The 27,325-nt window shown below is 43.8% G+C and overlaps 4 protein-coding genes across 6 annotated transcripts; 2 read left to right on the top strand and 2 right to left on the bottom strand.

The window, feature by feature from the left end:
• Positions 1-613: 613 nt before the first annotated feature.
• gpr161b (G protein-coupled receptor 161b) lies at positions 614-5,566 on the top strand. The gene is made up of 6 exons (XM_085920834.1): positions 614-1,085; positions 2,118-2,478; positions 3,099-3,826; positions 3,941-4,048; positions 4,140-4,265; positions 4,341-5,566. Exons 2-6 carry the CDS (start codon positions 2,135-2,137, stop codon positions 4,607-4,609), a joined length of 1,575 nt encoding a protein of 524 aa, XP_085776960.1. The 5' UTR covers positions 614-1,085; positions 2,118-2,134; the 3' UTR covers positions 4,610-5,566.
• On the bottom strand, positions 5,238-17,360 carry dcaf6 (ddb1 and cul4 associated factor 6). Of its 3 annotated transcripts, XM_085920833.1 has the most exons (21): positions 16,967-17,360; positions 15,455-15,516; positions 15,058-15,150; positions 14,435-14,620; positions 14,247-14,360; positions 13,815-13,950; positions 13,530-13,741; positions 12,857-12,950; positions 12,226-12,345; positions 11,858-12,142; positions 10,883-11,065; positions 9,882-9,941; positions 9,564-9,732; positions 9,346-9,449; positions 8,305-8,611; positions 8,170-8,211; positions 7,048-7,186; positions 6,725-6,881; positions 6,559-6,647; positions 6,184-6,289; positions 5,238-6,114 (listed from the first exon to the last, which is right to left on the bottom strand). In XM_085920833.1, the coding sequence occupies exons 1-21, from the start codon at positions 17,052-17,054 to the stop codon at positions 6,056-6,058; spliced, it is 2,805 nt and encodes a 934-aa protein (XP_085776959.1). In that variant the 5' UTR covers positions 17,055-17,360; the 3' UTR covers positions 5,238-6,055. The 3 variants fall into 3 exon arrangements, with proteins under 3 accessions (XP_085776959.1, XP_085776957.1, XP_085776958.1); XM_085920831.1 differs by lacking the exon at positions 10,883-11,065 and having other exon boundaries at positions 5,243-6,114; XM_085920832.1 differs by lacking the exons at positions 8,170-8,211; positions 10,883-11,065 and having other exon boundaries at positions 5,247-6,114.
• A 2,108-nt stretch (positions 17,361-19,468) lies between these two features.
• LOC147050886 (NXPE family member 3-like) lies at positions 19,469-22,416 on the top strand. The gene is made up of 5 exons (XM_085920753.1): positions 19,469-19,555; positions 20,498-21,267; positions 21,349-21,419; positions 21,484-21,690; positions 21,851-22,416. Exons 1-5 carry the CDS (start codon positions 19,469-19,471, stop codon positions 22,414-22,416), a joined length of 1,701 nt encoding a protein of 566 aa, XP_085776879.1.
• Positions 22,417-23,656: 1,240 nt separating this feature from the next.
• LOC147050885 (NXPE family member 3-like) lies at positions 23,657-27,317 on the bottom strand. Its single transcript, XM_085920752.1, has 5 exons — positions 27,231-27,317; positions 24,888-25,663; positions 24,631-24,701; positions 24,347-24,550; positions 23,657-24,222 (listed from the first exon to the last, which is right to left on the bottom strand). The coding sequence occupies exons 1-5, from the start codon at positions 27,315-27,317 to the stop codon at positions 23,657-23,659; spliced, it is 1,704 nt and encodes a 567-aa protein (XP_085776878.1).
• Between the last annotated feature and the right edge of the window lie 8 nt (positions 27,318-27,325).

Here is a 27,325-nt window from a genome sequence, read left to right as displayed (position 1 = left end):
AAATGCTGATATTGTGGCAAAACAATAACGACAAAATATATAACAAATATTTTTTTTTAAAATTAAAAAGAGAGAATTTTAATTTAACAATACGTTTTAGCCCTGACAGTTTGAGCAGACCTCAGATCTATGGGAAATTTGTTCCATAGGTGAGGAGCATAATAACTGAATGATGCTTCTCTGTGACGTAATACTTCAAGATAATAAAGAATGGATCAAATCGAACGGATTAAAGAATATCCCCCAAACATCTAAAGGTATCCCTGCAGCAACTAAAGAGATTAGATTAAATTTCTCTACAATCCTGGAAACTCCAAGTGCACAACAAAGTAAATATAAAAGCTAAAAAAAAGTGGATTTTGCTTGATGTTTCATCTAATTTAAAAACTACCAACAGTTAGATCAACATGAGTGGCTTTTGACCACATTGTTCATTATTTTAACTACCTACACACGCCACACTGTGGACAAAATGTGTATTGCACGGAGCGCTGTGATTGGCCGAGGTAAAAACTACGCTTTAGTGCGGGAAGCTCTGTTCCACTTGGGTGGTCCAGTATTTGTAAACGCAATTAAAACACTTATTATTTCGTAAATATACTAGCACTGCTGTATAAATAACCAAGTCAACTTCAACAGCAGTTGTTTGTATGCACACACGAAAAAAAAAGCCATTCTGCCTATATGTCATTTTTCATTTACTACTGTATAGTTGAATGGCGGAATGTTTTACCAATATATTCATCCGAAAATGGTAAGGAACGAAGCCCCAACATGGATACTGAAAGTATTGCTGCGATTAGCATCTACACGCCTTATGTGTGCAAAGAAGGATCTGCCGGGGAAAGTCGGGGTGGGAGGAGAACTGCATTGCTGCCCCAACTTTGGGGGGGTTGGAGGGGGATTCGGCGGATCGAGACACGAACACTCGCCCGGCTCGAGGACGCGTATGTCGGCTAAAGTACTCGAGCGGACTCTCGGCCTTTTTGGGATGCGGACATGGACGAGTAGAAAGTTTTAGGAAGTGCGGTTTGCATGAACTGGAGAATAAAATGCGGAGACACGCCATCGAAGAAGAAAACCAGGTAAGGGAAGTGTGTGAGAAAGATGAGGAGGAAGACAAAAGAGAAGAAAGTTGCTCAACTTAGCTAAGCAACTGGCTAGCCTCACTGCTAAAAACTTTTGGAACAGTCTTTTTTTTTTTAGTTCAACTTCCGCACTCGGATCTAATTACTCTATATTGACATCACTGCAACTCGTTTCCATTTACACTTTCTCCTTTTTGAACAAAAACTGCCGCTTGCAAAGAATTCAAACTAACGGAGTCTACCCTTGGAGTCGGCAATACTCCTTAAATATTTTACGCAATAAAATTACTTTTGCAAGATATTTCCTAGTTTGCATTCGTGCAACGTTTACCGCTAACTTCATTTGTTTTATTCCGAGAAAAAAAAATACAATAATAATAAACACACGCACGCTAATAAAACAACAAAGAATAACGCATATAGAAATAAGTTAAACTCAGGTTCAGTTTAACAGAATTAACACGTGTTATTAATATTTGAAGTCGTCTTTTTTTTATAGCGATCTTTTTTTATTTTCTAGTTATTCGTCTCAGTGACGTCACGTATAATGCGCGTTCTGCGCGAAGCGTCTGAAATGTTTCATTCTAAAAATGAAACGACTTCATGCAAACGTCTATTTCAGTTCGATTGATTAAACAGTTTAGTTGCGGCAAATTGCAATCTATATGACTTTTGATCGAAAAACTTCCACGATTAACCCTTTTAAATCGTTAGAGTAGGGTTAGGTTTCCAAACTAAAGTTTCAAAACAAGGTTAGATCAGCTACCCAGGGTTATAATTTGAGTTTTAAATAGGAATGACCCTTGGATTTTTTTTTCTCTCTCTCACAGGGGGGCTTGACCGATATGAAGAAAAATAATGTATTCAAATATTTTAGAGTATAAAATAAAATGCTTCAGGAACCTAACTGGGGCTACAGTCATGGGCCAAAGGAGATCTTTTGCCCTGAGATGGACTGATTTGCATTTCCATCCGATCAGAGTGATCCTAATTTTGCCCATTCATTCATAACTGTGCGTTCTGTTCCAGTGGGTCCTTCAATCAACATGAACACCAGTAGCAACTGCACCCCATTGGGGAGCGGTGGCGGGCTGGCTGCTCTGGAGTCGGTCTCCATCGTGAGCATCACCCTGCTGGCCTGCCTGGCCAACCTCCTGATTGTGGTCACATTGTACCGCCGACCCTACCTCCTGACACCCAGCAACAAGTTTGTGTTCAGTCTGACTCTGTCCAACCTGCTGCTGTCGGCCCTGGTCCTGCCTTTTGTGGCCGTCAGCTCCGTCAAGAGGGAGTGGGTGTTCGGCGTGGTGTGGTGCAACTTCACCGCACTGCTCTACCTGCTCATCAGCTCAGCCAGCATACTCACGCTGGGAGCCATCGCCATCGACCGGTTAGTGAGGGATAATCATCATGTGTACCTTTTTTGGTCCATTTTCTAGATCACTTCATGGTACTGTAGAAAGAAATAACAATAAAAGAAATAACATTTATGACTAAAGATTTGCAGCAGATTCCTGTCGTCGAAGATGTGTGATTTGGTCACTTCATAAAAATACTCTACCCGTGTTATGTTTTAGTGAATGTCCAATCAAGTCGCGCTTCTCCCAAACAAGTGCCAATAGTAAGGTTTTTCTTCTTCAAATGTCAATTCTTTTGTTTTAGTATTTTTAAATGTAATAATTTCTCATGGTTTATATGATATACTATTATATTATCAAAATATTTTTGGATATTTCTTCAAGGTATACAGCATAAATATGAAATACTCATTAAACTTGAGCATAATATTTATAATCTTGCCATAAGTATTTTTCCCCTTTTTTTCACAAAAGATGAACAATTAAGCCAAATATTGATGATAAAATTGATCATTTCATTTCCTGGGTTGACTTTTAGCAGAGGTGGCCAGCGTTATTTTGGTCTTCTAATTGTAAAAGATTATTTTAAGAATGTGACAATGCAGGGCCAGTGGGGGATTCTGACAGACTGCTTACCTTTTAATCACGACAGGTACTACGCAGTGCTCTACCCGATGATCTACCCCATGAAGATCACGGGGAACCGGGCCGTGGTGGTCATCGCCTACGTGTGGTTGCACTCCCTGGTGGGCTGCGTGCCCCCTCTGTTCGGTTGGTCCTCCTTCGAGTTTGACTGTTTCAAGTGGACCTGCGTAGCGTCTTGGCACCGCGAGCCGGCCTACACAGCCTTCTGGGTAGCCTGGTGCATCCTTCCGCCCTTCCTGGTCATGCTGGCGTGCTACGGCGTCATTTTCCGCGTGGCCCGTGTCAAAGCCCGCAAGGTGCACTGCGGCACGGTGGTCGTCTCCCAGGAGGACGGCGGCGGCAGTGCCTCGCAAAGGAACGGACGCAAGAACTCCAGCACGTCCACGTCTTCCAGCGGAAGCCGGCGAAGCTTGGTGTACGCCGGTAGCCAGTGCAAGGCCTTTGTCACCATTCTGGTCGTGATCGGGACTTTCCTCGTGACCTGGGGCCCGTACGTCAGTGTGGTTTGTACAGAAGCTCTTTTTGGACAGGGGAGCGTCTCCCACGAGCTGGAGACTCTGGTGGCGTGGCTTTCCTTTTGCAGCGCCGTATGTCACCCCTTCATCTATGGCCTGTGGAACAAGACGGTGAGGAAGGAGCTTCTGGGGATGTGCTTTGGAGATCGCTACTACAGAGAGTCCTTCGCCACGCGACACAGGACCTCACGCCTCTTCAGTATCTCTAACAGGATAACAGGTTTGTCTTGTCTCACCATACTTCAATTTGGCTGATGAAATATGTTAAATAAAATAAGGTGCCTTACCATTAGAATTGTAAATACAAGTGTTTCTTTTTTTTTTTTTTGACCAGACTTGGGGATGTCGCCCCATCTGACGGCCATGTTGGCTGGGGGAGGGCAGCTGCTGGCCCCTGGGAGCAGCACAGGAGACACTGGCTTCAGTTTCACTCAGGATTCGTGTAAGTGTCGCACAAGCGTGGTCAGTCTTGTCATGTTTCAAAGTATAAATATTTCATTTTGGTCATTTCTGTGTTGGTGTTACCACCATAGGTACGGACGTGATGCTGCTGGACAACTTTTCCACTGATGGCTCCTCCCATCAACATTATTCCTGCCATTCATCCGGGAAGAGGAGGAGCTCTGTCACCTTTGAAGACCAGCTCGAGCATTCCAAAGGTATTTGTCAGACATCCCCAAAGCTGCCTCTTTATCGTAACTGTGCTCACCAACATGCTTCTTCTCCTTAACCAGCGGAGCACGCGGCGGCATCAGTGCAAGTCCACGCCGAGGTCGACAAATCCCTGGACAGCTTCGCTTCCGGGCTAGCCAAAGCCATCGAGAGTGACGCCAAGCTCACCCTCTTTGGGGACATTTTGGCTGTTCCGGCTGCTCTTTTCACGGCCCGGGCGGCGCCCAGGCCAAGATACTTGGACGGTCAGAGACTGAGGTTGGAGAGCATAGACGAAGGCATCGTCAAAGACGACAATGACGAGCGGGACTCGGAGATGAAGGCTGCCTGAGGTCAGCCGACCTGCACGCAGTTTTCCATGGAGATTATTCAGACTGAAACACAATTTTACATGAAAGACAGAAAAGACTATGTGCGCATTCTTCATTCACATAGCAAAAAAAGCTCAACCACTACAACTTTATTTATGCTTTTTCCAAAGCACACCAGCTCAGTTTTTCTATTTTGGGCCAGTAATGTATCGAAGACTACAATAAGTCTGGTAAGAAAAGGCAGCAATGCAAAGTCAAGACCGTGGTGTCCAGAATTCTGCTCAGCCAATGAGCAACCAGCAGTGGTTGGCGTCGCCCACCTTGAACATCAACACGAGCTCAACTCACTGAGTACTCGGAATAGCACCAAGTTTTGTCAATTGAAAAGTATCCAAAACGTGGAAAGGTGAGCCAGGTCGGTACCGTGTGCCGAAATAATTGCGTCAGTTTACTTTTTACTGTCGTCTGTTAAGTATAATTAAACATCATTCTTAGAGTCGATAAATCGCAGATAATGGTTCAACTCAATTGGTCTAATTTCCCAGAATTTTCACTACGGTAAATAATGTCAAAGTATAATGTCAAATGAATGACATGGACAAATGTCACCATCAGCGTAAAATAATATGCATTGACCAACTTTATTAAAACGATATATATTTGAAGCGTGGTCTTCCAAACTCCAAGTTTTATGGAGTTCCCCTTAATGTTCCACAGTGCGTCTGCGCACATGTGTCTCGGAGGTACATTTTCTTGGTGTACGTATTTGTTTTAAATCTTGAAGCCAGACCCCTGAATGGCACTTTGGGAGGATGTTATGTGAAAAACATTCTAATAAGCACATTGATGGTGCTTCAGTCTTACCTCGAATGTTGTATTTTGCATCATACTCTTTTTTTTTTAATATAACTGAGATGTAACCTTTGATTTTTACTACGTTGTGACTAAAACTTGTATTGAGTTTTTATAAAGTTTGGAAAGTGTGTCCACAGTGCTGTTTTGTTCACGTGCACATAAAATGAGTCAACCAAATAATGGTGTAACCGTACATTTGACACGCAGGCATCTTTCAGATGCCTTGTAGCTTTATTCTTTTCTTCCAAAGTTGGTAAAATATTTTTATAGAGACGAGCCATGTTTGTTCTCCTCTCTCTAACAAAAGCAAAGCAAGCACCTTTGTTTACATTGCTTCAAATGCAACGTAACACCAAAAACCAATGAAGCAAACTCACTCCTGACAGAATATTAATAATATTGCACTTAATCTTGAACACCACCTGTCACTCACAGCTGCATAAGGAACTCTTTTCATTCAAGCACACATAGTTCACCCTTTTACATAAACATGAGTAAGAAAGTCACTTAAAAAAAAACAATTGGTGGGAAGTTGGGCTTCAAAAGGTAGTACTCTACACTTGTACAAAGAAGTGCTCTCAAGCAAAAAAAAAAAAAAAAAAGTCACCCGCCTAATGCTCATCCTCGTTTTCCTGGCCTGACCCTTCAGAGCGGTCGCCTTCGAGCCGATCTGGAAACAGTTCAGAGATTTGTCAATTTGAAAGTGAAACGTTGACGAGAGCAAGTGCAAAAGGTGTACCTGATCGGATGTGATTGAGGGATGCCAGCATTCGCAGCATGAAGGAGGCAGGCACTGTGATTGTGTTCCTCGTCTCCTCCAGCATCAGCTCGTTTCGCGTTATCACCTGCCAGACGGAGGCGGTATGGGGGGGGGGGGGCGTGGCATGCATATATGAAAAGGGTTGGTGGATTGTATACGATTGTATAAATTGGTATCTCTGGAATAGCTGTTAACCCACTGTGTTGAAGCAACCAATGCTTGTTATATACACATTTATGAAAAGCCACTTTTAAGTGACAGCCAGAGTCCAAACCAAGAACCTCTAAACTGTGAGGCATATATGCGAACACCAAAAAAAAAACCAAAAAAACGCCCAAGTCTTGGTTGTCGTACCTCATCAGCAAGAACCCTGTTGAAAGACGCAGACTGCTCCAACGGAGACCAGATCTTGATGTCATAGTCAATGCCGGACGAGGCCAGAACTGGCCGGGAACAGGGAAACAATACATTTGGTGGAGTGATAGAGATAGGGTCAGGTGGGGCGGGTTTTCGGACTCACTTGGGTCGTAAGGGTGCGGCTGCAGGCAGTTGACCACGTGGTTGTCGGCCTCCAGCAGCATGAGGTGCTCAGCGGTGTGCCGATCCCAGATGAAGATGTGGCCGCAGTCGGAGCCGCTCATCACAAAGTTGTTCCCCCAGAAGCAGGACTCCTTTATCTGGCACGAGAAAAGCAAACCGTGTCTAACTGTAGTACATGACTGGCTTTGAGATTAGAATGTGTTTAATAAATAAATAAATAAATAAATGGGGGGAAAAAAAAAGTTAGGAACTTCCAAAAAAAAAAAAGATGAAGAAGTTTGCAGAAAGCAGTCTTGTGAGTACCATAGTGCGAGAGTTGCGGTGGCCTTTGTACACCATTTTGACTGAGGGCCTCCTGATGTTTTGCGTCTCGCTCTCCTCCATCTCTCTTCGCTCTTTCCTCCTGCGAAACAGCTCCTGGATGCGAGCTGCGGCAGAACGTCTGAAACACGAGGACACCGTGTGACTCAACGTGCACGGTTGTAAACTCATGCTTTCGATTTAGGCTGGCACAAGCTTGTGACAAGCAAAAAAAAAAAAGCAGCCACTACAACTGAAGCACACAATATCAGTATAGTATCACAATATCCGCATCTTCCTTAGGGTGGGACAAAAAAATTGTAGTGCGTCATATTGCAACATGTTTTATGACACGTATTATGCTTTGTGTAGGTTTATCTTCTGGCTTAAGGGAAGCCACTATGATGAAACCAAGACCTAACATAACTAAAATATGACCAAGGAAATAAAACACTTTGCTGGAATGAGTTAACCAAAATCAAAAATAACTGAATCATTATAATGGTTCCATTGATGAAGACCAACAATATGCTGCTAGAATGGAAGAAAAATGTCAATTTATCAAACCCCCAAATTTACAGGACATTTTAAGTGGATTCAACATCATTTAAATTTGTGAAACTCAATGTTCTGTATCATCCTTGATTAATAAGCCAAGAATTTAGTTTTGACAAGTATTGAATAACATAGCTTACAATTATTGGATTCATTTATTTGTATTTAGTTTGATTGTTTGAATTGGACCATGATGGGTTTTTTCTTCTCATTGCTATCTGAAAAGCATCTTTGACCATCTTTTAGAAAGTCAGAGCAGCTTCTTGGGTACTGACTATCTACCAGTCTAATACACTTCTGAAATTATCAAATATGCTCGATATAGGTTTATTGTTATAATTAATAATCAATTCATCTGAAGACACTGACAATGTTAATGATTTCTCACAAGAATTAGGAAACAGATCAACACTTTCCATACATAAAAGTATTTTCAAATCAAAATCACAAAGTTCCATCGCTGATGATGAGTCTTGCTCCGTGCATCACACACTCAGTGGCATCAGTACCCACATGCACGACAGTTAGTTCTGCGTGTACATTAGTTGCCCTCATGACACACACTGTTACCTGATCATTCTATCTCCTACTGCAGATCCTCTGGAATTTGCTCTAGATGCGCAGTACGACAATCAATGATAAAAACTTGACATGCGAGAAGGTAAATATTGAGTTGACCCGTGTCAGTCGACCCATTGAACGTACCTCTGGCCTTGTCCTCGATACCTGGTTGACGGGATGAGGATGGGGTCGTCGTCACTGTCGTCAGAGTCCTGGTTCCCCCTTGCGGGCTGGCCCTGGCCCTCAGTCACCGTGGGAACCACATCCGATCCCTCACCCCCCGTGGGTTCCTGTCTCCGGCAGTCCCCAGAAGTTTCCTCCGGGGCGTCTGCCGGACTCCTATCATTTGACGAGCCTTCCGGTGGGCCATTGGCGGTCAACTTGTTGTGAGTACTAGAGCAGGAGGGGTCGCTTGAAGGCTCTGTTGTGGCCGAGGCCTCACTCTTCTGCGCTAAAGAGTCAAATGTCGGGGGGTAAGATTAAGACAATTAAGTTAAAAACACTTGCGCCAGGATTCAGAGCGTCTTGCTCCCTTTTTTTCCCGCATTCCAGTGTAATACACAACTAGTAAAAAGTCATTGCTTCCACGAGCACGAGAAGAGAGAGATTCGGCTGGATGACGCGAGAAATGTTACCTTCTCTCAAGCTAAGTGCTTGTTTAGTCACTTCAACAAAAACTATGCACAACTTCTGGTGTGTTTCAAAATAAAGTTCCGGTTTGCTTCTGAACTATAAATAACTGCTTTTCTTCACATGGAAAACATTTCTTAGCATAACATATACATTCAATAAATCAGATTTACGTACACTTACCTTTCTAACATCAAGAAAACAATTATATCATCAAGAAAACAATTGTGAGGGCAGAACAACGATACTGCAAATACGGTACCTGAAAGGACTTAATTCAAATCATTATGCCCCAAGTTTGAGAACCAATCATTGTGGTATTAGAAGCATTGACAGCTCGAAAGAATTACAAAAGCAATTTTTTTTGGGTGTGGTTGACCTTAGTGTTGAACTTTCTATGGGACAAAATTAAGTAAAGTTCTGTTTTTTTTTCTAGTGTAGGGTTTTGACTTGGAAGAGATGTGTTTTTTTTCAGAGCTCATATCTTCTTACTCATTTCTTAAATAAGAAGAAAAATACCTTAACAGCTTTTGATTATAAAGATATATAACTCACGTGGCTCCAGCACAGGATTCTCAGTGGATACACTCTGCCGGCTCTGCACTGTCTCAAATGCCTTTGGAGCGCCGCTGCCTGGAGAGCTGGACGTGCTACTGCTCCTGAAGAAGTAGAATGGTTTCACAACATTTTCTTCATCGTTGGGTTGCTTGGATGCAAACTAAAGTAGAGTTCAAAAATATTGTGCGAGATACAAAAGTCTTTGATGGGCTCACCATTCATCAGTGAAGTCCAGTTTGATGGTGCTGGCGGTGGTTCCCTCTGAGCTGTAGTGCAGGCTGAGCACCGGTTCCGCCGCAGTGGACCGGCTGGTGCTGGAGGTGGAGGGAGGGTTGCAGATGGCTGGCAGTGAAGCATCGTCAGACTGTGAAAAAGATACGCCTCCTGTGGGGCAAGAGTGCACACATACACGACAGCAGCAATGGTTCAAAAATGTTTGTTTTTTTTGTTTTGTTATTAATATACATCTTCTTATAAATTGTATTTATTCTCATGCCACAACATTAACAAGAGCAAGTGGTCTCAAGACGCACCGTGCTGTTCATCCAGAGTCATGGATCCCAGCTGCTTGTTTACAACTGATGAAGGGGAATCTGCAAAATATCAATAAATAAGAGAAATATAAAATAAAGGCAACTACCATATGTAGACCAAACATTGCTGCACAGTCACAATGCACAGAAATAGAATGCAAGTGACAGACATATTGCATTGAGATGAGGTAATAGTTCGATTAGAAATCAGGTGTTACACAACACCAACAAACTTAACTTCTGGCTTGAGCGAGAACATGAATACATTATCTTTAATTGGAGATTGGCAATGCGGTAAATCTTCTTTCGCCTTCCCTTACATGTGATGCCAAACATGCGGTGAGCACAACACAAATCACACAAAGTTAATTGACTGGCAAAGGAAGTCAAACAGTTCTAAAAGACATTAAACTGCCAGTAAAGCAGCCGGTCGACTGTGTACATGCCGGAACAGGGTTAGGACTGCAAGTAAAACCGCAAGAAGGCTCTGGAGTGATGCAACATGGTGGAGGACAACAGCTTTATAAAAAAAATAAAAATAAAAAAATAAAAAGTAAGAATAGTGTCTTATAGTCCGGAAAATACGGTATGTTGGATACCACACCACAAAATAGTACCAACCACATGTCCTATCATAATGACAACACTTACATGTATGAAGACAATATTAGTTATTCTTGTTATGACTCTGATACACCAATTTGAATATAATACGATATTAGAGACATATTGTAAATGGTGTCTGTATATCCCATCATAGTCGGAAGTTCCACTCTCTCTTCTCCCGTCCTGCTATTGTGAATGAACGAAAGTTATATTCGCATAAGAGAGCCTAGTGGCATGTTAATAAGCACATGGTGGTATTTCTGTGAATGGAGGAGAGATCACAAAGGGATTAGTGGTCATTGCGGAGCCTAACTAGATCTACAGAAGCATGTCAAGGGGAAAACCACATGGGGAAAAAAAAAAAAAGACAAGAAGCAGGTTTGGGTGAGGGTAACCTGTGTGGGGTTGAGTCTCAGGAACAGCAGTGGCTTCCAGTCTTTCCGGAGGGGCAGAGGAAGAGGAGGAGGAGGCAGAAGAAGGGGCCGCTCGCCGCCCCTGTCCTGGGGGGTCGGCCAGGCGAAGTAACCTCTGCAAACGTCTACACACTAAACTTATGGGCAGCCGATGAGGGCCGTACTCTGATAGAGAGGCGAAGGGAGAAAGGGTGGAAGTTTTATGGAGGAGGGACAACGAAAAATGGAGGACATGATGCTGAAGGAAAGGAACTGCTACTTGAAAGGTTGTGCCACGTATTCTAATAAGATGCCAACACAACACTGGGTTTGGACCAAGGACAAAGGACTTTCATTCTATAGGGCAATGCGACAGCATTGCGTAAAATCTCCTCCTCTTCCTCGCACAACACGGTTGCTTGATGCCAGGATGTCAGCGAAAAACCTCAAAGGAACATTTTGGAAATTAGACATGGCTGTCTATATGGTGTTTGTGGTGTGCGGGATTGGTCATCCCGAGTACACCACACACACCAGAAGAGCAGTCAACACTTTTCCGACAGTCAAGAGAGGTGTCTTTTCACAATGTGTGGAGTTTGCATGTTCTCCCCGTGTCAGCGTGGGTTGTCTCCGGGAACTCTGGTTTCCTTCCCACATCCCAAAAACACGCTTGATAGGCCAATTAAGCACTTCAAATTGCCCCTAGGTGTGAGTGTGAGTGCAGATGGTTGTTTGTGTGCCCTGCGATTGGCTGGCAACCAGCTCAGGGTGTCCCCCCCCCCCCCCGCTTACTGCCCGATGACTGCTGGGACAGGTTCCAGCACGCCCGCGGGGACAAGCGGTATAGAAGATGGATGGATGGATGGAATTTCACACACTATGTGGCACCCCAAATACACAAATATAAAGAATAAAAAAGTAACTCTTCAATAAAATGTCACCATTTAAAATCGACCTAACTAACAGGTTGAGACTTACCGGAGAGGGCAGTTTCTGACGCGGCCGTTCCTGGAGTAGGGGTCTGTCTCCGCAATGACGATGCTGATCTCTCGACTGATGATGTGCTGGAAGAGGGTGTTGCAGTAGCAGCTGAGGATAACGCAGGCGCAGAAGAGGAGGAGGCAGGCGAGGACGCCGCCGACGCCGCAGCAGGACTGCTTTGCAAGGCCAGGGCGTCAGCTGCTGCTGGCCTCTCGAAGGAGCTGATCTCCCGGCCGGCGGCACTTACAGTGGCGACGGGAATATTGGGACGAATGGTCGTTCCTAGAAGCAAGATCAAATATATATTACACACAGTAAACACATCTTACTGTAATACAGGTTTATGGAGAACGCAAATGTTCCACCTCGGGGTCGCGCCTGAGGGCGAGTTCCTCTACTGCTCTGAGCCTCACTGGCTTCCTCGAACCAGCGTGACAACATATCCGACATCCTCTGCATTAAGGACACGTTGGGGCTCTGTTCTCCTGGAAGGGAAAAATAAAAAGTAACAACTTTTCTGTATCATGACAAGAACGATTCATAAAATAAAGGTTCGTGAGAAATGGATGAAAGAGGTTTGGGTTATGAGAATACATGTCAAGTTGCACAAAATAATCAGCTTTCAAAATAAGCTTATATATTGTCATCTCCAGCTCAGCCATGACCCGAATGACAAGGACAAATGTGACCTATCCACAAGAAAATCTCTGTAGATCTGACAAATGGACGACTAAATCCAATATATGATCCAGGTCCCCTCAATAAGTTACTATGGAATACCGTGCGCACTTTATAAGATGGAAATCTTCTCTCACAATATCCAACAATAGTGATGTTAGATGCGTTCTTTTCTTTAATATTTGACCTAGTTTCTGTACATTGTGTAGAGTGGAGTACGTTTGTATGGACATATTATGTCTTTTTGGCAAATTAACCAAGAGATATAGATACATTTGCAGGAGTCATGGTGTTGGCAATCAAGGGCGATATACTTACCATCTCTCTCCCTCTCACTCTCAGGACGAGCTCGGGGTCCAGTATCTGACCAGTCGCCTCGCAAACGAAGGCGCTTAACTGGCGGCTGCCTAAGCTGTGGAAACACACACACACACACTGAAAGATTAGCAGCTTGTCAATCAAAGCGTGTTCAAAAATAGATGCACTGGCAAAGCCAAACAATGCACATCTCAGTCAGTCTGCCCCTCTCTCACAGAGCACCATGTTGCCTTTACTTTCCGTTAGCCCTCATCCCCTCCACCCTCTCCCATGCCTGTCCCTATCTTTGAAAGGGCCAGAAATGGAAGACTGAGGTCTTCCAGGTATCAACACTTCAATGAGGAAGTCAGGGACTGAGATGGTAAGAAGTGGAGTGACCTGCTCATTCAGTCAGAGAAAGTTGAGCTTACGGGTCACGCACGCACATACACAGTTTAACATAACTTCCACTTGAACTATTTGAGGTGAGTGGGAACATAGTGTGCGTGGGTTGCTCTATTTGGAAAGGAATGTTGGGTTGCATCTCGCCACAGCTGACCTCACGAGGCACTGAATCACTGGCACCGTGATGGAAAGTCGACGTGTTGCTTTTCCGACTTCAGCGAGAGTATCAAATGCCACCTGTGGTCAAAGACCCTGTGATTTCAAAGATTTGTTCCTCTGTTGTCCTTACCTCCTCCCTCCTCTCCTCCGAGGGGCCCTTCAACTCTCGGGCCTGATCGTCTTTGGGGTCAAACAGGTAGATGTAGTCGGATGAATAGCTGACCAGCACCTCTTGGCCGTCCTCGCTGTAGCATAGCGACGTCACCCGACACGATTTGTTGGACAGATGAGCCGGCACGAACCTCACGCACATGCCCGTTGTCCCCCGGCCCATGTAGTTACCTAGGAAAGGACTCGAGCAATAAACAAAAGGCAGCCTGCCATGATTTTTGCTGCAACTGCAGTTCGTACTGACCTGTGGCCCTGGTGCCCAGCATACGTCTGTCGTAGATGCGCACGGAACTGTCGGAACAGCCCACCGCCAGGTAGTAGGGCATCAGCGGCGAGATCGATATAGACGTAGCCGCTCTTCGGCAATTGATCAGGATGTCCTGTCAAACGCGGAATTTCTGTTGTCATTGCAATGCATCCATCCGTCCATCAGACAGGTTGGCCATGATCTGAATGATGCTTTTCATTTGAAAGCAGTGCGGGGCGGGTTCTCACTAGATTTGGTAACTTGGGCTGGGTGATTATGGGAAAAGTAAGAGTCGTGATCTTTTTGATAGCTATTGAAATGAATGACAATAATGGAGTGTAAATCGTAGTCTCTAACGACCAGGAAGCTATTTCTGATGAACAACAAACACGGGAAAGATAGGCGACGCATAAAAGATTATCACCGTACATCTTTGCAATCCTCTTTCGTGCAGCTGGTTTTCGTGCGGAGATCAAACCATCGCACCGTGCCATCCTCCCCGCACGACAAGAAGGTGTAGGGGTCGTTTGGTACTGTCATAATCTGGCGACACAGCCAACGGCCAAGTTAGACATGGAACATTGTCACAGAGGGATTTCTGAAGCGTTTTTGTTGACCTCATAGGCGGTGCCGTAATGGCAAGTAAACTGACACTGTCTGTTGAACTCGGCACTCTTTTCTGTGCGGGTGTAGTAGAGGATTCCATCTCCAGAGCAGGAGATGATCTCCTGGTCGTTGGTGTGGGGCATGAACTTTGCGCTGAAGATATTGGCCCGGTGGCCGGACCGTATTGACTTTTTCACCTGAGGGAGTCAAAAAGAAACAAGATGCCACTAAAGAGGGGGAACTGGTTTCATCTTGGGCTGGAACTAAGGACTACTTTAATAATAATACATGAGGTCATTGTTTTGGCGATATCAATCAATGATTTGGTTTTAAAAATCAACTTGGTTTGAGTTTCACCCCTTCATCATATACTTTGTTGAAACATTTATAAAATTCTTTCCAACTGACAGTGCGGGAAATGCACATGCAGCACTTTTTCTACTCAAAGCTCGAAATGGGAATCTTGAAAAACGAGATTCGTGAAGCACACGCGAGTATCCCAAAAAAAAAAAAAAGCCCTCGACATTATATCTACGTCATTCGTATCAAGACAGTGAGAAAGATTCACAGTTTTGACCTTTTCTACACAGATTATTTCAACATCCTTTATTTCCTGACACTTTTCTCTACAGACCTTTTTCTTGTACGGGTTGGTAATGGCCAGGAAGGTATCATCTGAACCTGACAGGATGTATTCTCCCGTCTCGTTCCACGATATCGTGTTGACCTGAAGGAGTCAAAGAGTCAGCACACAGTGACACAAGATAATAGTCGCGTCCACGTCAATTAATCAGAGACATCATTGATATTTACTTCTCCGTTGTCAACTCACAATGCGAGCTCTCACCTCCAAATAAAAGTCCACCCGACGACCGACACAGCCAGCCAATAACAAATCACATTCAGCCACATTCAGACTCAGTTCACGTAACATAACTGCATTTTCACAACAAAGTGGTTATTGATCGACCACCACTGTTTTGTCAGGTTTATGTGGTCCTGAAGTCAACGTCAACAAAGGAGGTACTCACACAGCCATCGTGGATATTGAGCGTTGCTTCTAGTTTCAGTCTCTGAACAAACTCTCTTCTGCCTGCAGATAACAAAGGAAATATGTTTTGGGGCTTCTGCCAGTTATAACAATATTACTTAGTATAATATCATACAGACACACCATTGCACCTCTAATACTGTATAATGTCATAAATAAAACGAACAATCACTTTAAACGTTAAAGGGCAAAAAAGATTCAAAAAAATATGCGCTGAAATAAGAATTTGAAAATGAAAAGTGCAAATACTTATTCATAGCCCTCTAAATGAACACAGTTGAGCCAATTTGGATGTGCACTTTATTATTATAATTTTTTTTTAACTTCTTAATGCATTTCCAAGGTATCGGATCATGGTGCACTTGAGTGTAAAGCAACATGATTGGGACATCCCTAATACAGTGGTTTACTTCACTTAACGTTTAAAAGGACAGCTAAAAGGGAAATAAACCCTCTGAAAATGTTAAGATGGGATTATTGATGAAATAACAAAAAATGAACGGGAATTTTTTTTTTTTTATTTAAATGCATCAAATCCTTCTACTTTACAATGAATATTAAAGCATCTTTTATTAGAGAGATGCAAAAACAAAGATAGATGTGATGTTTTAAATGTATTTTTTGGAATAAATACTTTGATTATTTGCTGATAAAGAAGATATGGACCAAAACTGAGCCATTTGCTGTCTTGGATTTAGTTCCCCCTTGAGGTTTATGTTGCTGACAACATTACCTGCATTATTGATTACGATTTTATGATGACAACTGTTTGAGGCTGGGGGAAAAAAAAAATCACTTTACATTGTTTGTTATGTCAGGGTTTCAAGAAGTTCACAGGTCTTCCCCCCCTAATTGCTGCAGCACACAACTTTATCCTAATGGCATTTAACAATGGCATTTTGTTTTCTTACGCAATAGGTTAGGTGTAGACCATATTATTCTTACATAAATGCATTATAGGCCAGAATCCTATTTTACATATAGGTCGTTATGTGGGGAGAAAAATACATCTAAGAATCCCTTTTGAAAGGCAATAGTGTGCGACTGGAATACAAGCCACAAGTTGTCACCCTTCTCCTTTTCCAAGCTAAATATAAACTGGGAGTGCTGCTGTTGCTGCTGCTGCTGCTCTTGCAGTGTAACTGAACACAATCACTGTCAAGTTAAATACAGCAATGATAAAAACTCAGAGGCACCTGCTTCAGTATTCAGGTGGATACAGCTTGACGGCGATGCCATCGGAAGGACCAATAAGTCATAAATAATTCACTTGGTAAATCAAGAGCACAATACCTCTTAAGTCAATTCATCTGACAATGAGTGTGAATCCATTATGAAATTAAATGTCGGTGCTACAGTGTCATCTCCGTCATAATAATAATAATAATAAAAATAAAAATAAACAAATAGGGAGAGGAGCATAGGGGGGCAGGGGCTACAAACCACTACGTTCCAAAACACGCTAGCGTTACTCTCCATGTTTCATTCTTACCCAAATAGTTCGTCCGAATGGTGTTTGGCTCGCTGTATCCGATGAGGCGTTTGTTTACATCCCATACCAGGTTGCCGCAGTAGGACATGGTGAGCGAGTGTGGCTTTTAATAAACAACAACATTGAAATTTAAGCTAACCGCCTCGGGGATTTCTTTGGCCATCGGTCCCTGTCAATCGGGACGATGCTAACGTTAGCTGGTCGCGACAGCGCAGAGTTTCATGGCGGAGTGAGATGAGAGTTCCTTGAGTACCGTCCAAGCAGTTCCTTCTTGCTAGTAGCTCGACAAGCTCCCTTGCTCCTGAGCAAGTAACTGTGCGGCGGGTTAGCCCGCCGGCCTGCTTTATTTTGGATAAGAGGCAAGGCGGACGATCAGCTGTGACCAAACAACGCGATAAACTGCGAGGTTTACCAGAGCGAGGGTGTGTTCGTTTTGGGAGTTGGTGAGACGCGCGGGAGAAGGGTGTTTGTTTTGTTTTGTTTTGTTTTGTTTTGTTTTGTTTTGTTTTGTTTTGTTTTGTTTTGTTTTGTTTTGTTTTGTTTTGTTTTGTTTTGTTTTGTTTTGTTTTGTTTTGTTTTGTTTTGTTTTGTTTTGTTGAAAATAAATATACAGTTGGATCTACTTCCCACAACACGGCGCACAGCATGCACGCGCACAAACACATTCCATTTGTTTTTGTTTTTTCGTTTTTTTTTTCTAGTTCAACCTTTTATTCAAACACAAACACATTAAGTATAATAACACCACCTACTACAAGCCGACAAAAACAAAATAAGACTTCCCCAATACTAGTTCAACCTTTTATTCAAACACATTAGGTATAATAACACCATCGACTACAAGCCGACAAAAGCAAAATAAGACATCCCCAATACCAAAAAAAACACGAAACAAACAAACCAAAGCACACACACCAAAAAAACTAAAAACTAAAATGAAAAAAGTAAAAACAAAATAAAAACACATTTCAGGGCAACTCCATCTTATTCACAAAGAATACACAGCCAGAGCAAATATCTTACAAAGACAGCCTTTTAATAAATGAGGTCAGTTTTACAGCATTCTTGGTGTTAATAGGCTTTAACGAATTGGTATAGAATTTCAGATCATTCTTCCAATGCAGAATGTTTTGTTTTAAAGAAGCGGCATTTGTGTGTGTATTGTTTGGCCAACAAAATAATATTGTTAATGAAAAAAAATCGAATTTACCATTATTAAAAAAGCCATATGCACAAACCATTTGTGTAATGTATTACTGTCTTCATATCAAAGCAGATGACATGACCTTAAGTTACAGCCCCTCTTCACATTCAGTTCCGATATAGAATGCTACAATACAGTGTTGCGAGTGCATGCCACATTTAAGATGTTTAGTACGTCATTCAGTCTTTTCCCAAAAGGACTCTTGGACACAGACCACCAAGCCAAGTTGAGACATCAGACACGAGCTGGGCTCAGGGTCGAACCTCACACCTCACAACTGTGCTTTCAATACTTGTGACTGCATTTTTGTGCTTCTGTCCACCAAAGCTTTAGGTGTTCAGGGGTACCTAATGAAGTGTCCACTGAGGGTCTGCAAGAAGCAGCAAGAATTTACCAACCTGATACATTATGTGCCTTTGAATAGTTAGTTGGTTATACTGTTTGTGCAGTGGAAAATTTTCAAGTGAGAAAGCACATATCAGTGCCTCTGGGTGTGGCTTTTGCCAAATGTTCAACTGAATTATAATTATTTTTCTGTTTGTTTGTTTGTTTGTTTGTTTGTTTGTTTGTTTTGCAGTCTTATATATGGCACTTTAAAGTTTTTTTTAATCTCTTTTTTGTTTTGGATGTGTTCGAAATAAAGATATCAATCAATCAAAAAAAAAATTACTCTTAAAAATGCAGGGTTAAAACACACCTACTGGTCGAGAATGCTGTCATCACGAAGAACAACACGCCTTTGGGAAGCGAGAATGTCACCTTAAACAACTACAGCGTGCAGGTGACGCTGGATATCTTGAAAAATGCTGGTGAAGGTAAGCCAGAAAATAAAAAAAATAAAAAAAATGGCTAAAAATTAAGCACACTAAAATCTATTGCCCATAAAAGTGAAATAAAATTGTACCAGATTTTTTTTACATAGTATGTATATATAAAGGTCATTAGATGTTTCCATTTTAACAATAATTTATGACAATAATTTAAAAAAGTCTACGTATTGGAGGTGATTGTTTTTCACAAGAAAATGTACACCCAGTACATAAAGCTAAACTTTGGATATTTTCATAAAAAGGTGGAATGTAATAGAACACTCACACTCTCATGGGAAAGTCAGTGTCTTAGATTGAATTTCCAAACACACCCTTTGTGTCACTCCATGGATGTCCTGCCTAATGGGCGAGGTTACGTTCTGATCGGAGCCAGCATAAGGGGGACCGAAGGACCAGGTAAGGCGGTTAGGGGATATCATCATAACTGCGTGACGACTCATAACCGAGACGATGAAAATCTCCATCACCATGTCTCTGAATGTTTGGAAATATATCCTCATCATTCTCAGCCTATATGGCCTCATCTTCCTGCTGAAAAACATAACCCTTGGGGAGGTGAGAGAAATTTGTTCAAGTTTTTTTTTTTGTGTGTGTGTGTGCTGAAGTTGTACTCGTGGGCTTACGTACCCTGTAACGTGAAACGTGAATAAAACTATAAGGCACAGTCAAACGCGAGGCCCTGCGGCCTGATCCTTCCTATACAATTGCATTGTGGTGAAAGAAAAAAAATAGATTGACACCTCTGTATTATGTATGAAATGGGAGGAGGGCAAGGAATTGCAAGGCCACATTTGGCCCACCACATCGTTGTATGTGGCCCGCAAAGACAAATTGTGCATCAAAATCATGTGTCATTACTTAAATTGCAAATTGTCTTCACATTGATGAATATCTTTTGAAGTCCTCTTTGACCCGGGATCAGAGATGCTGGCGTGGCTCCACGACACTGACTTGGAGGTCTGACGTCACACAAAAGAAGCTATTGCGAGAGGCAAAAGAAAACATTGCTGTCATTTCTGATAGTCTGAGATGCGGAAATGGAGTGGCTATTTTTGTGGCGCTTCCACCTCACTCGTTTGACGAAGTTACTTCCCGGTTGATGACAGTCAGATAGGTCGGGCGGAATCTTTATCACTGTGGCCACGGCAAGTGACAATACATGATGGAAGTCACTGTGAAAATGTTCCTCAGCTATGGGAAACTTATTCTCATCGTTCTCACCCTTTTCGGTCTCATCTTCTTGCAGCGCAATATCAGCAAAGTGGAGGTGAGAGAAGCTTGTTCAACTTTTTGGTAGGAGGCTGGGGGGCGTAATCTGTACTGGCATAAAGAGATGAGCAAAAATACATTATTCCAACCAATTTCATATAAATGCCAACCTTTTTGAACTACCCTTGATCATCTTTGTTACACACGACAACAGTTGTTCATAACTGAGACAGAAGGAGCCGTAGTTAAAATCTTATCGTCTTTTCGTAACACGTCATCTCTTCACAGAGTTGGAAGAATCACTTGGTGTCAGCACTGTACAAGGACCAGAACCACATCCAGTGGTCAAACCTCTCTGAAAGCCACCAAGCGCACAAGCGCACCCCTCACTGTCCACATCTGGCCAAGCCACTGTCACCTGAAGAAGAGCTGGAGGAATGCAACTTGTTGGACCTCATCGCCTGGCCCAAGCCGCCCTCTGGCTCCCAAGCACCCGACTTGTCCCAGACAAGTGACCCGGTCCATAGTCACTTTACAATTGTCCCTGCCAAAAACTGGTCAGTGGGCGACCAGCTGGAAGTGCAGGTCCAACTGCGGGACTTCAAGGGCCGACCCAAGCGCTACGGCGGCGATTTGCTCTTGGCCCGGTTGCACTCCCCAAAATACAAAGCGGGTGTGGCCGGGCAAGTGCTGGACCACAAGAACGGACTTTATTCCGCTCGATTCCCGCTGCTGTGGGAGGGCTCGGCTCAGGTTGACGTCGTGATGGTCCACCCGAGCGAGGCTGTGGCCGTGCTGCAGAGGCTGAGAGAGAAACGACCCGATCGGGTGTACTTCTCCAGCATCTTTGGCCAAGGTAATCATTCTGAGAAACTGGTGTGCAACATGTGTCTGCCGCCAGACCAGGAGCCACTGTGCAACTTCACGGACCATCAGACCGGTGAACCTTGGTATTGCTACAAGCCCAAAATGCTCAGCTGTGACACCAGAAATAACCATGCCATGGGAGGATACACCAAAGACATCATTACCAAAGAGGAAGCTTTACTTTTTCAGAGGTTTGTGTACACAATGAGAATGACTGGTTCTTCCTTGTTCATGGAGGGTTGTTTTTTTTCACACTTTCTTCTTTACGTCAGTGGCAAGAACATCAAAGTTGCCATCCGTGCTTCTTCAACTGATAAAATCAATGTGCTGGCTCTCACAAAAGGTATTGTCAAACGAATGACTCTCATTTTTTTGGGAGCTTGCAATTTGTTGATGTCATTGAGTAGAAGCTGCCAGCCGAAGACCGGATCCTGTGAAGTTAGCGACATCTGGGTACTACTACCAGGACCTGTGGAGGTCGTTGGGCGGGATCTCCATGCGCCACTTTGACAAAGCGTTTGCCATCACTCAGTGTTTGACCAACAAATCAGTCTACATGTACGGCGACTCCACCATGCGGCAGTGGTTTGAGTACCTCCACAGTGTGCTCCCAGGTTACTGCTTCTGTCTCATAGTTTGGAATGGGAGTTGTGAATGTTGATGTGTGACCCTGTCATGACACGCGACCACTTCCGAACGTTCTTGTGTTGAAGCCCCAGTGGTTCCTGACCAGTTGTTTTCTCTTATCCAACTTCATTGTATCGTGTCCTGCAGACTTGAAACAAGTCACCTTGAATCCAAAACCGGTGGGGCCCTTTATGGAGGTCGACAGCAAGCACAACATTCTGCTCAAGTACCGTTTCCACGGCCCACCCATTCGGATCGCTCCAGTCATGACCAGCGAGTTGCGCTACATTGCCAACGAGCTGGACGGCCTGACCGGTGGACCCGACACGGTGGTGGTGCTCAGCGTCTGGGCTCACTTCGGCACCTTTCCCGTGGAGGTGTACATAAACCGCCTCCGTCAGATCCGCAAGGCGGTGGTGCGACTCCTGGACCGGGCACCGGGGACGGTGGTGGTGATCCGCACACCCAACCCTCAGGCTTTGGACCGAAACGCCAGCCTGTACAACAGCGACTGGTTTTGGCTGCAACTGGACACGGTGCTGCGCGCCATGTTCGAGGGTCTCAACGTTTGGCTGGTGGACGCTTGGCAGATGTGTGTGGCGCACCACCAACCTCACAACCTGCACCCCCCTAGAGCCATTGTCAAGAACATGGTAGACATGATGTTGTCTTACGTTTGTCGTGACTTGACCGGGAACCAGGGCCGGCAATAGAAAATGTGGCTGAATGTGATAGAGTTTATTTGGCAATCCGCTTCAGCTGTGATTTATGTACACTGCCCAAAAAAAGAATCCACTTATCTGCATGCTGAATTTAGGCATGTGTACCCTCAATTAACTAATCTTCACCCTCAGAGAGCACGTCGATAAGAGTCGAAGAGCAACGGACCACAAAAAAGGTAGTGTCATTTTCAATGGTTAATGTTTTCACGCCGCTTAATTAAACTATAAAGTCAATCAACTTAGAATGACACACCAACCAAATCTGGCTTAATGGAACGGGAATAGCCTAGCGGCGACCGGTTTTGGACTTGAAAATACACGTCTTGAAACTCAAAATGAATGTATTCATTTAGAATTTTAAAAAATATCACAAGATGTTTAAAAAAATAATTGTACGAAACGTGCCTTTGAGTGAAAAGAATTTTGCTTCAGTTTGGTACTTTTTATTTTTATTTTTCACTTGTCATAATAGTTGTACTATGTTCATTTTGTTTTCGCTTGTCAATTATTTTACTGGTTCTTTTATCACAAACAAGATATTTAGGTTGCATTACCTAACATGTTCCGTCCGGCTTGTCCACTCTGATGAAGGCTTTATGGTGTCCACAAGCAGGAATAAGGAAGAAAAGTTGTACTAAATTCATTCTGTTTCCTTTTTCAATCACTTTTTGGTTTTTATCACAAACAGGGTATTTTAGGTTGCATTACCTGACATGTTTCGGCATGAACTTCCACCTATGAAGGAAGAAAAAGTGAAGGAAGAAAAGGGAGGGGGGAAACTAAGGAACGATATGGCAGACATTTGTTCCGTTATCACCTGAATGTCTTGTTATCTACTGAATGTTTTGTTTCTATGTGTCAATGAGTTACTGAGCTGTGCCTTATGTGTAAAGGAAATTTTACCAAGCTCTGTGTGATGTGTCAGTGTTCTGGTTGAATAACTTTGAATAGAATAGATAGATCTTTATTGTCATTGTCACATGTACAACGAAATTTTAAAAAACGTATTTTTACGCATTTTCGCAAAAACTCCAGGGAGCCGCTAGGTGCGTGCTAAAGAGCCGCATGCGGCTCCGGAGCCGCGGGTTGCCGACCTCTGGTCTAACCAATAACCAGATTCCAAATTCAAAGTAAAAGAGGGCGTGTAAATGTGTGTTTGTGTGTGCGTGTTTTCTCCTTGTCAGTCAAGCCATAAACCGGTTTCTACTTCACCTAGTTTGATTTATAAATATCATTCAGTCTTCTTGGTTCTGTCACGACAAACGTGGGACAACATCATGTCTACCATGTTTTTGACAATGACCCCAGGAGGGTGAATGTTGTGAGGTTGGTGGTGCGCCACACACATCTGCCAAGCGTCCACCAGCCAAACGTCGAGACCCTCGAACATGGCGCGCAGGATCGTGTCCAGCTGCAGCGAAAACCAGTCACTGAACTTTAGGCTGAGGTCCCGATCCTGAGCTCGAGGGTTGGCTGTGCGGACCACCACCATCGTCCCCGGCGCCCGGTCCAAGAGTCGCACCACCGCCTCGCGGATCTGCCGGAGGCGGTGTTGGTACACCTCCACGGCGAAGGGGGCGAAGTGAGCCCAGACGCTGAGCGCTACCACTGTGTCGGGACCGCCGGTCAGGCCGTCCAGCTCATTGGCAATGTAGCGCAACTTGTTTGCCATTATGGTGGTGCGGGTGACGATGGGTGGGCCGTGGAAACGAAACTTGAGCAGAATATTGTGGGTGACATCCACGGCCATGAAGGGCCCCACTTTTACTCCACCCTCCTGGTTGAATTCTTTTATCCCTGCAGGGCAGAGTGCAATAAAATTACACACACAAAAAAAAACAAGTGATCACGAGCAACCAAATTGTATTATTTGATTCCCTCAACAAGTCACCCATTTTCTACTGCAATGAGAGGCACGAACCTGGAATCACAGTGACGAGGTAGTCGTACCACTGGCGCACGGTGGAATCACCGTACATGTAGACCAACTTGTTGGTCAAACACTGAGTGATGGACGCACCATCAAACTGGCGCTGGGTTACGCCACCCAATGACCTCCAAATGTCCTGGTAGTAGTATCCAGACGTTGCCACCTTTGCGTGGTCCAGTTTTTGAGTGCTGTCTCCTAAAATGATGGCAGGCAAAATGTTGTGACAAATCACCGACCCCTTCAAAAAAAATCATTCCTCTGAAGATCAACAGTACCTTTCCTGGAAGGAAGCACTATGATGGCGTTCGATGAGGAAGCATGGATTGGAACTTTAATGTTCGTGCCACTGATGTGAAAAAAAATGAGCACAGTGGTTACAACAGGAATACAGAGGTTGTGCTGCTCCAATAGGACCAGCTGCCAAAAACTCCCATTCTTCTAAGACACTCAAAAAGATCTCATCTGGAATATGTGGGTCCATTATTTTAAATATGTTCTTGAGTTTATGTCAAAAAAATCATTGTGTGCAAACCTTTGAAAGAGCAACGCTTCCTTGCTGTTGATGATGTTTTCGAAGGAGTCTTCGAGGACGTAGTTGTTTACGGTGTCGCAGCTGAGCATTTTGGGCTTGTAGCAATACCAAGGGTCGCCGGTGTGAAGGTCCGTAAGGTTGCAGAGTGGCCCCTGGTCTGGCGGCAGACACATGTTGCACACCATCTTCTCAGAATGATTACCTTGGCTAAAGATGCTGGAGAAGTAAAGCCGATCGGGTCGTTTCTCTCTCAGCCTCTGCAGCACGGCCACAGCCTCGCTCGAGTGGACCATCACGACGTCAACCTGAGCCGAGCCCTCCCACAGCAGCGGGAATCGAGCGGAATAAAGTCCGTTCTTGTGGTCCAGCACTTGCCCGGCCACACCCGCTTTGTATTTTGGGGAGTGCAACCGGGCCAAGAGCAAATCGCCGCCGTAGCGCTTGGGTCGGCCCTTGAAGTCCCGCAGTTGGACCTGCACTTCCAGCTGGTCGCCCACTGACCAGTTTTTGGCAGGGACAATTGTAAAGTGACTATGGACCGGGTCACTTGTCTGGGACAAGTCGGGTGCTTGGGAGCCAGAGGGCGGCTTGGGCCAGGCGATGAGGTCCAACAAGTTGCGTTCCTCCAGCTCTTCTTCAGGTGACAGTGGCTTGGCCAGATGTGGACAGTGAGGGGTGCGCTTGTGCTGAAACGCTTGGTGGCTTTCAGAGAGGTTTGACCACTGGATGTGGTTCTGGTCCTTGTACAGTGCTGACACCAAGTGATTCTTCCAACTCTGTGAAGAGATGACGTGTTACGAAAAGACGATAAGATTTTAACTACGGCTCCTTCTGTCTCAGTTATGAACAACTGTTGTCGTGTGTAACAAAGATGATCAAGGGTAGTTCAAAAAAGTTGGTATTTATATGAAATTGGTTGGAATAATGTATTGCTGCTCATTTCTTTATGCCAGTGATGCATGGAGAAAATTACAGTTAACCATTGTCCAATTCTATAAGTGAATAACAGTTGTGCACCCAGTCCCACCCACGGCGAGAATTTTTCAGTGTCTTGGTCATGAAGTTTAGAAACATCTCAACTGTAACAGACCAGAGAAGCCTGGGTGATCAACAAAGTTGCGAGTTGTCTTTTGGGAAGGCATCACGCTGCAAAAAGTCTTTCAGTCATTACGTTACTTTAGCTACGGGACTAATATGTTTTAGACGTCAATAGATGCGTTCAGTTTTCAATGTTCACAGGTGACTAACTAAGGAGTAAATTTATCTGGCAACTCTCCACCTTGATATGAAATGTCTTCAAAAGTTTTTTCCAAGTTGAAAGATCATAGTGTTTAGAAATGGATTTATTTCAGTCAAAGTCTGCTTTATTGTCAATTTCTTTACATGTCAAGACATACAAAGAGATCGAAATTGCCTTTCCTACGAGACATATTACACCCAATTGGTCCACAGAAACATTCAAGTAAACAATACAAAAAGTCAAAATCAGAAGGTCCTCTAAAGGCCATAGGTATTCCAATGGGTTGGACTCTTATCTAAATTGAGATCAATGGGTTTTGCTCACATTTTGACAGGTTGGGTGAAATTAAACGTACAGATTACGCCCCCAGCCTCCTACCAAAAAGTTGAACAAGCTTCTCTCACCTCCACTTTGCTGATATTGCGCTGCAAGAAGATGAGACCGAAAAAGGTGAGAACGATGAGAATAAGTTTCCCATAGCTGAGGCACTTTTTCACAGTGACTTCCATCATGTATTGTCACTTGCCGTGGCCACCTTGATAAAGATTCCGCCCGAGCTGTCATCAACCGGGAAGTAACTTCGTCAAACGAGTGAGGTGGAAGCGCCACAAAAATAGCCACTCGATTTCCGCATCTCAGACTATCAGAAATGACAGCAATGTTTTCTTTTGCCTCTCGCAATAGCTTCTTTTGTGTGACGTCAGACCTCCAAGTCAGTGTCGTGGAGCCACGCCAGCATCTCTGATCCCGGGTCAAAGAGGACTTCAAAAGATATTCATCAATGTGAAGACAATTTGCAATTTAAGTCATGACACATGATTTTGATGCACAATTTGTCTTTGCGGGCCACATACAACGATGTGGTGGGCCAAATGTGGCCTTGAAATTCCTTGCCCTCCTCCCATTTCATACATAATACAGAGGTGTCAATCTATTTTTTTTCTTTCACCACAATGCAATTGTATAGGAAGGATCAGGCCGCAGGGTCTCGTGTTTGACTATGCCTTATAGTTTTATTCACGTTTCACGTTACAGGGTACGTAAGCCCACGAGTACAACTTCTGCACACACACAAAAAAAAAACTTGAACAAATTTCTCTCACCTCCCCAAGGGTTATGTTTTTCAGCAGGAAGATGAGGCCATACAGGCTGAGAATGATGAGGATATATTTCCAAACATTCAGAGACATGGTGATGG

The sequence above is a fragment of the Syngnathus leptorhynchus genome, chromosome 9 (assembly GCF_054491065.1).
Source record: "Syngnathus leptorhynchus isolate UIUO chromosome 9, UIUO_Slep, whole genome shotgun sequence".
Taxonomy (NCBI): domain Eukaryota; kingdom Metazoa; phylum Chordata; class Actinopteri; order Syngnathiformes; family Syngnathidae; genus Syngnathus; species Syngnathus leptorhynchus.
The sequence above is the reverse complement of the archived record's forward strand: the minus strand, read 5'-3'. Positions and strand labels throughout refer to the sequence as shown.

Bases quoted from the DNA above. Each gene is read 5' to 3' on its own strand.
- gpr161b (XM_085920834.1), top strand. From the start codon at position 2,135: ATGAACACCAGTAGCAACTGCACCCCATTGGGGAGCGGTGGCGGGCTG. The intron at 3,827-3,940 runs GTTTGTCTTGTC...TTTTTTGACCAG, and splicing joins TATCTCTAACAGGATAACAG to ACTTGGGGATGTCGCCCCAT. The intron at 4,266-4,340 runs GTATTTGTCAGA...CTCCTTAACCAG, and splicing joins CCAGCTCGAGCATTCCAAAG to CGGAGCACGCGGCGGCATCA.
- dcaf6 (XM_085920833.1), bottom strand. From the start codon at position 17,054: ATGTCCTACTGCGGCAACCTGGTATGGGATGTAAACAAACGCCTCATC. The intron at 15,517-16,966 runs GTAAGAATGAAA...TGTTATCTGCAG, and splicing joins CATTCGGACGAACTATTTGG to GCAGAAGAGAGTTTGTTCAG. The intron at 7,187-8,169 runs GTAACAGTGTGT...CTCGTGTTTCAG, and splicing joins GTAGGAGATAGAATGATCAG to ACGTTCTGCCGCAGCTCGCA.
- LOC147050886 (XM_085920753.1), top strand. From the start codon at position 19,469: ATGTCTCTGAATGTTTGGAAATATATCCTCATCATTCTCAGCCTATAT. The intron at 19,556-20,497 runs GTGAGAGAAATT...ATCTCTTCACAG, and splicing joins AAAACATAACCCTTGGGGAG to AGTTGGAAGAATCACTTGGT. The intron at 21,691-21,850 runs GTTACTGCTTCT...CGTGTCCTGCAG, and splicing joins CCTCCACAGTGTGCTCCCAG to ACTTGAAACAAGTCACCTTG.
- LOC147050885 (XM_085920752.1), bottom strand. From the start codon at position 27,317: ATGTCTCTGAATGTTTGGAAATATATCCTCATCATTCTCAGCCTGTAT. The intron at 25,664-27,230 runs GTGAGAGAAATT...ATCTCTTCACAG, and splicing joins AAAACATAACCCTTGGGGAG to AGTTGGAAGAATCACTTGGT. The intron at 24,702-24,887 runs GTTTGCACACAA...TTTTCACATCAG, and splicing joins GAAGCGTTGCTCTTTCAAAG to TGGCACGAACATTAAAGTTC.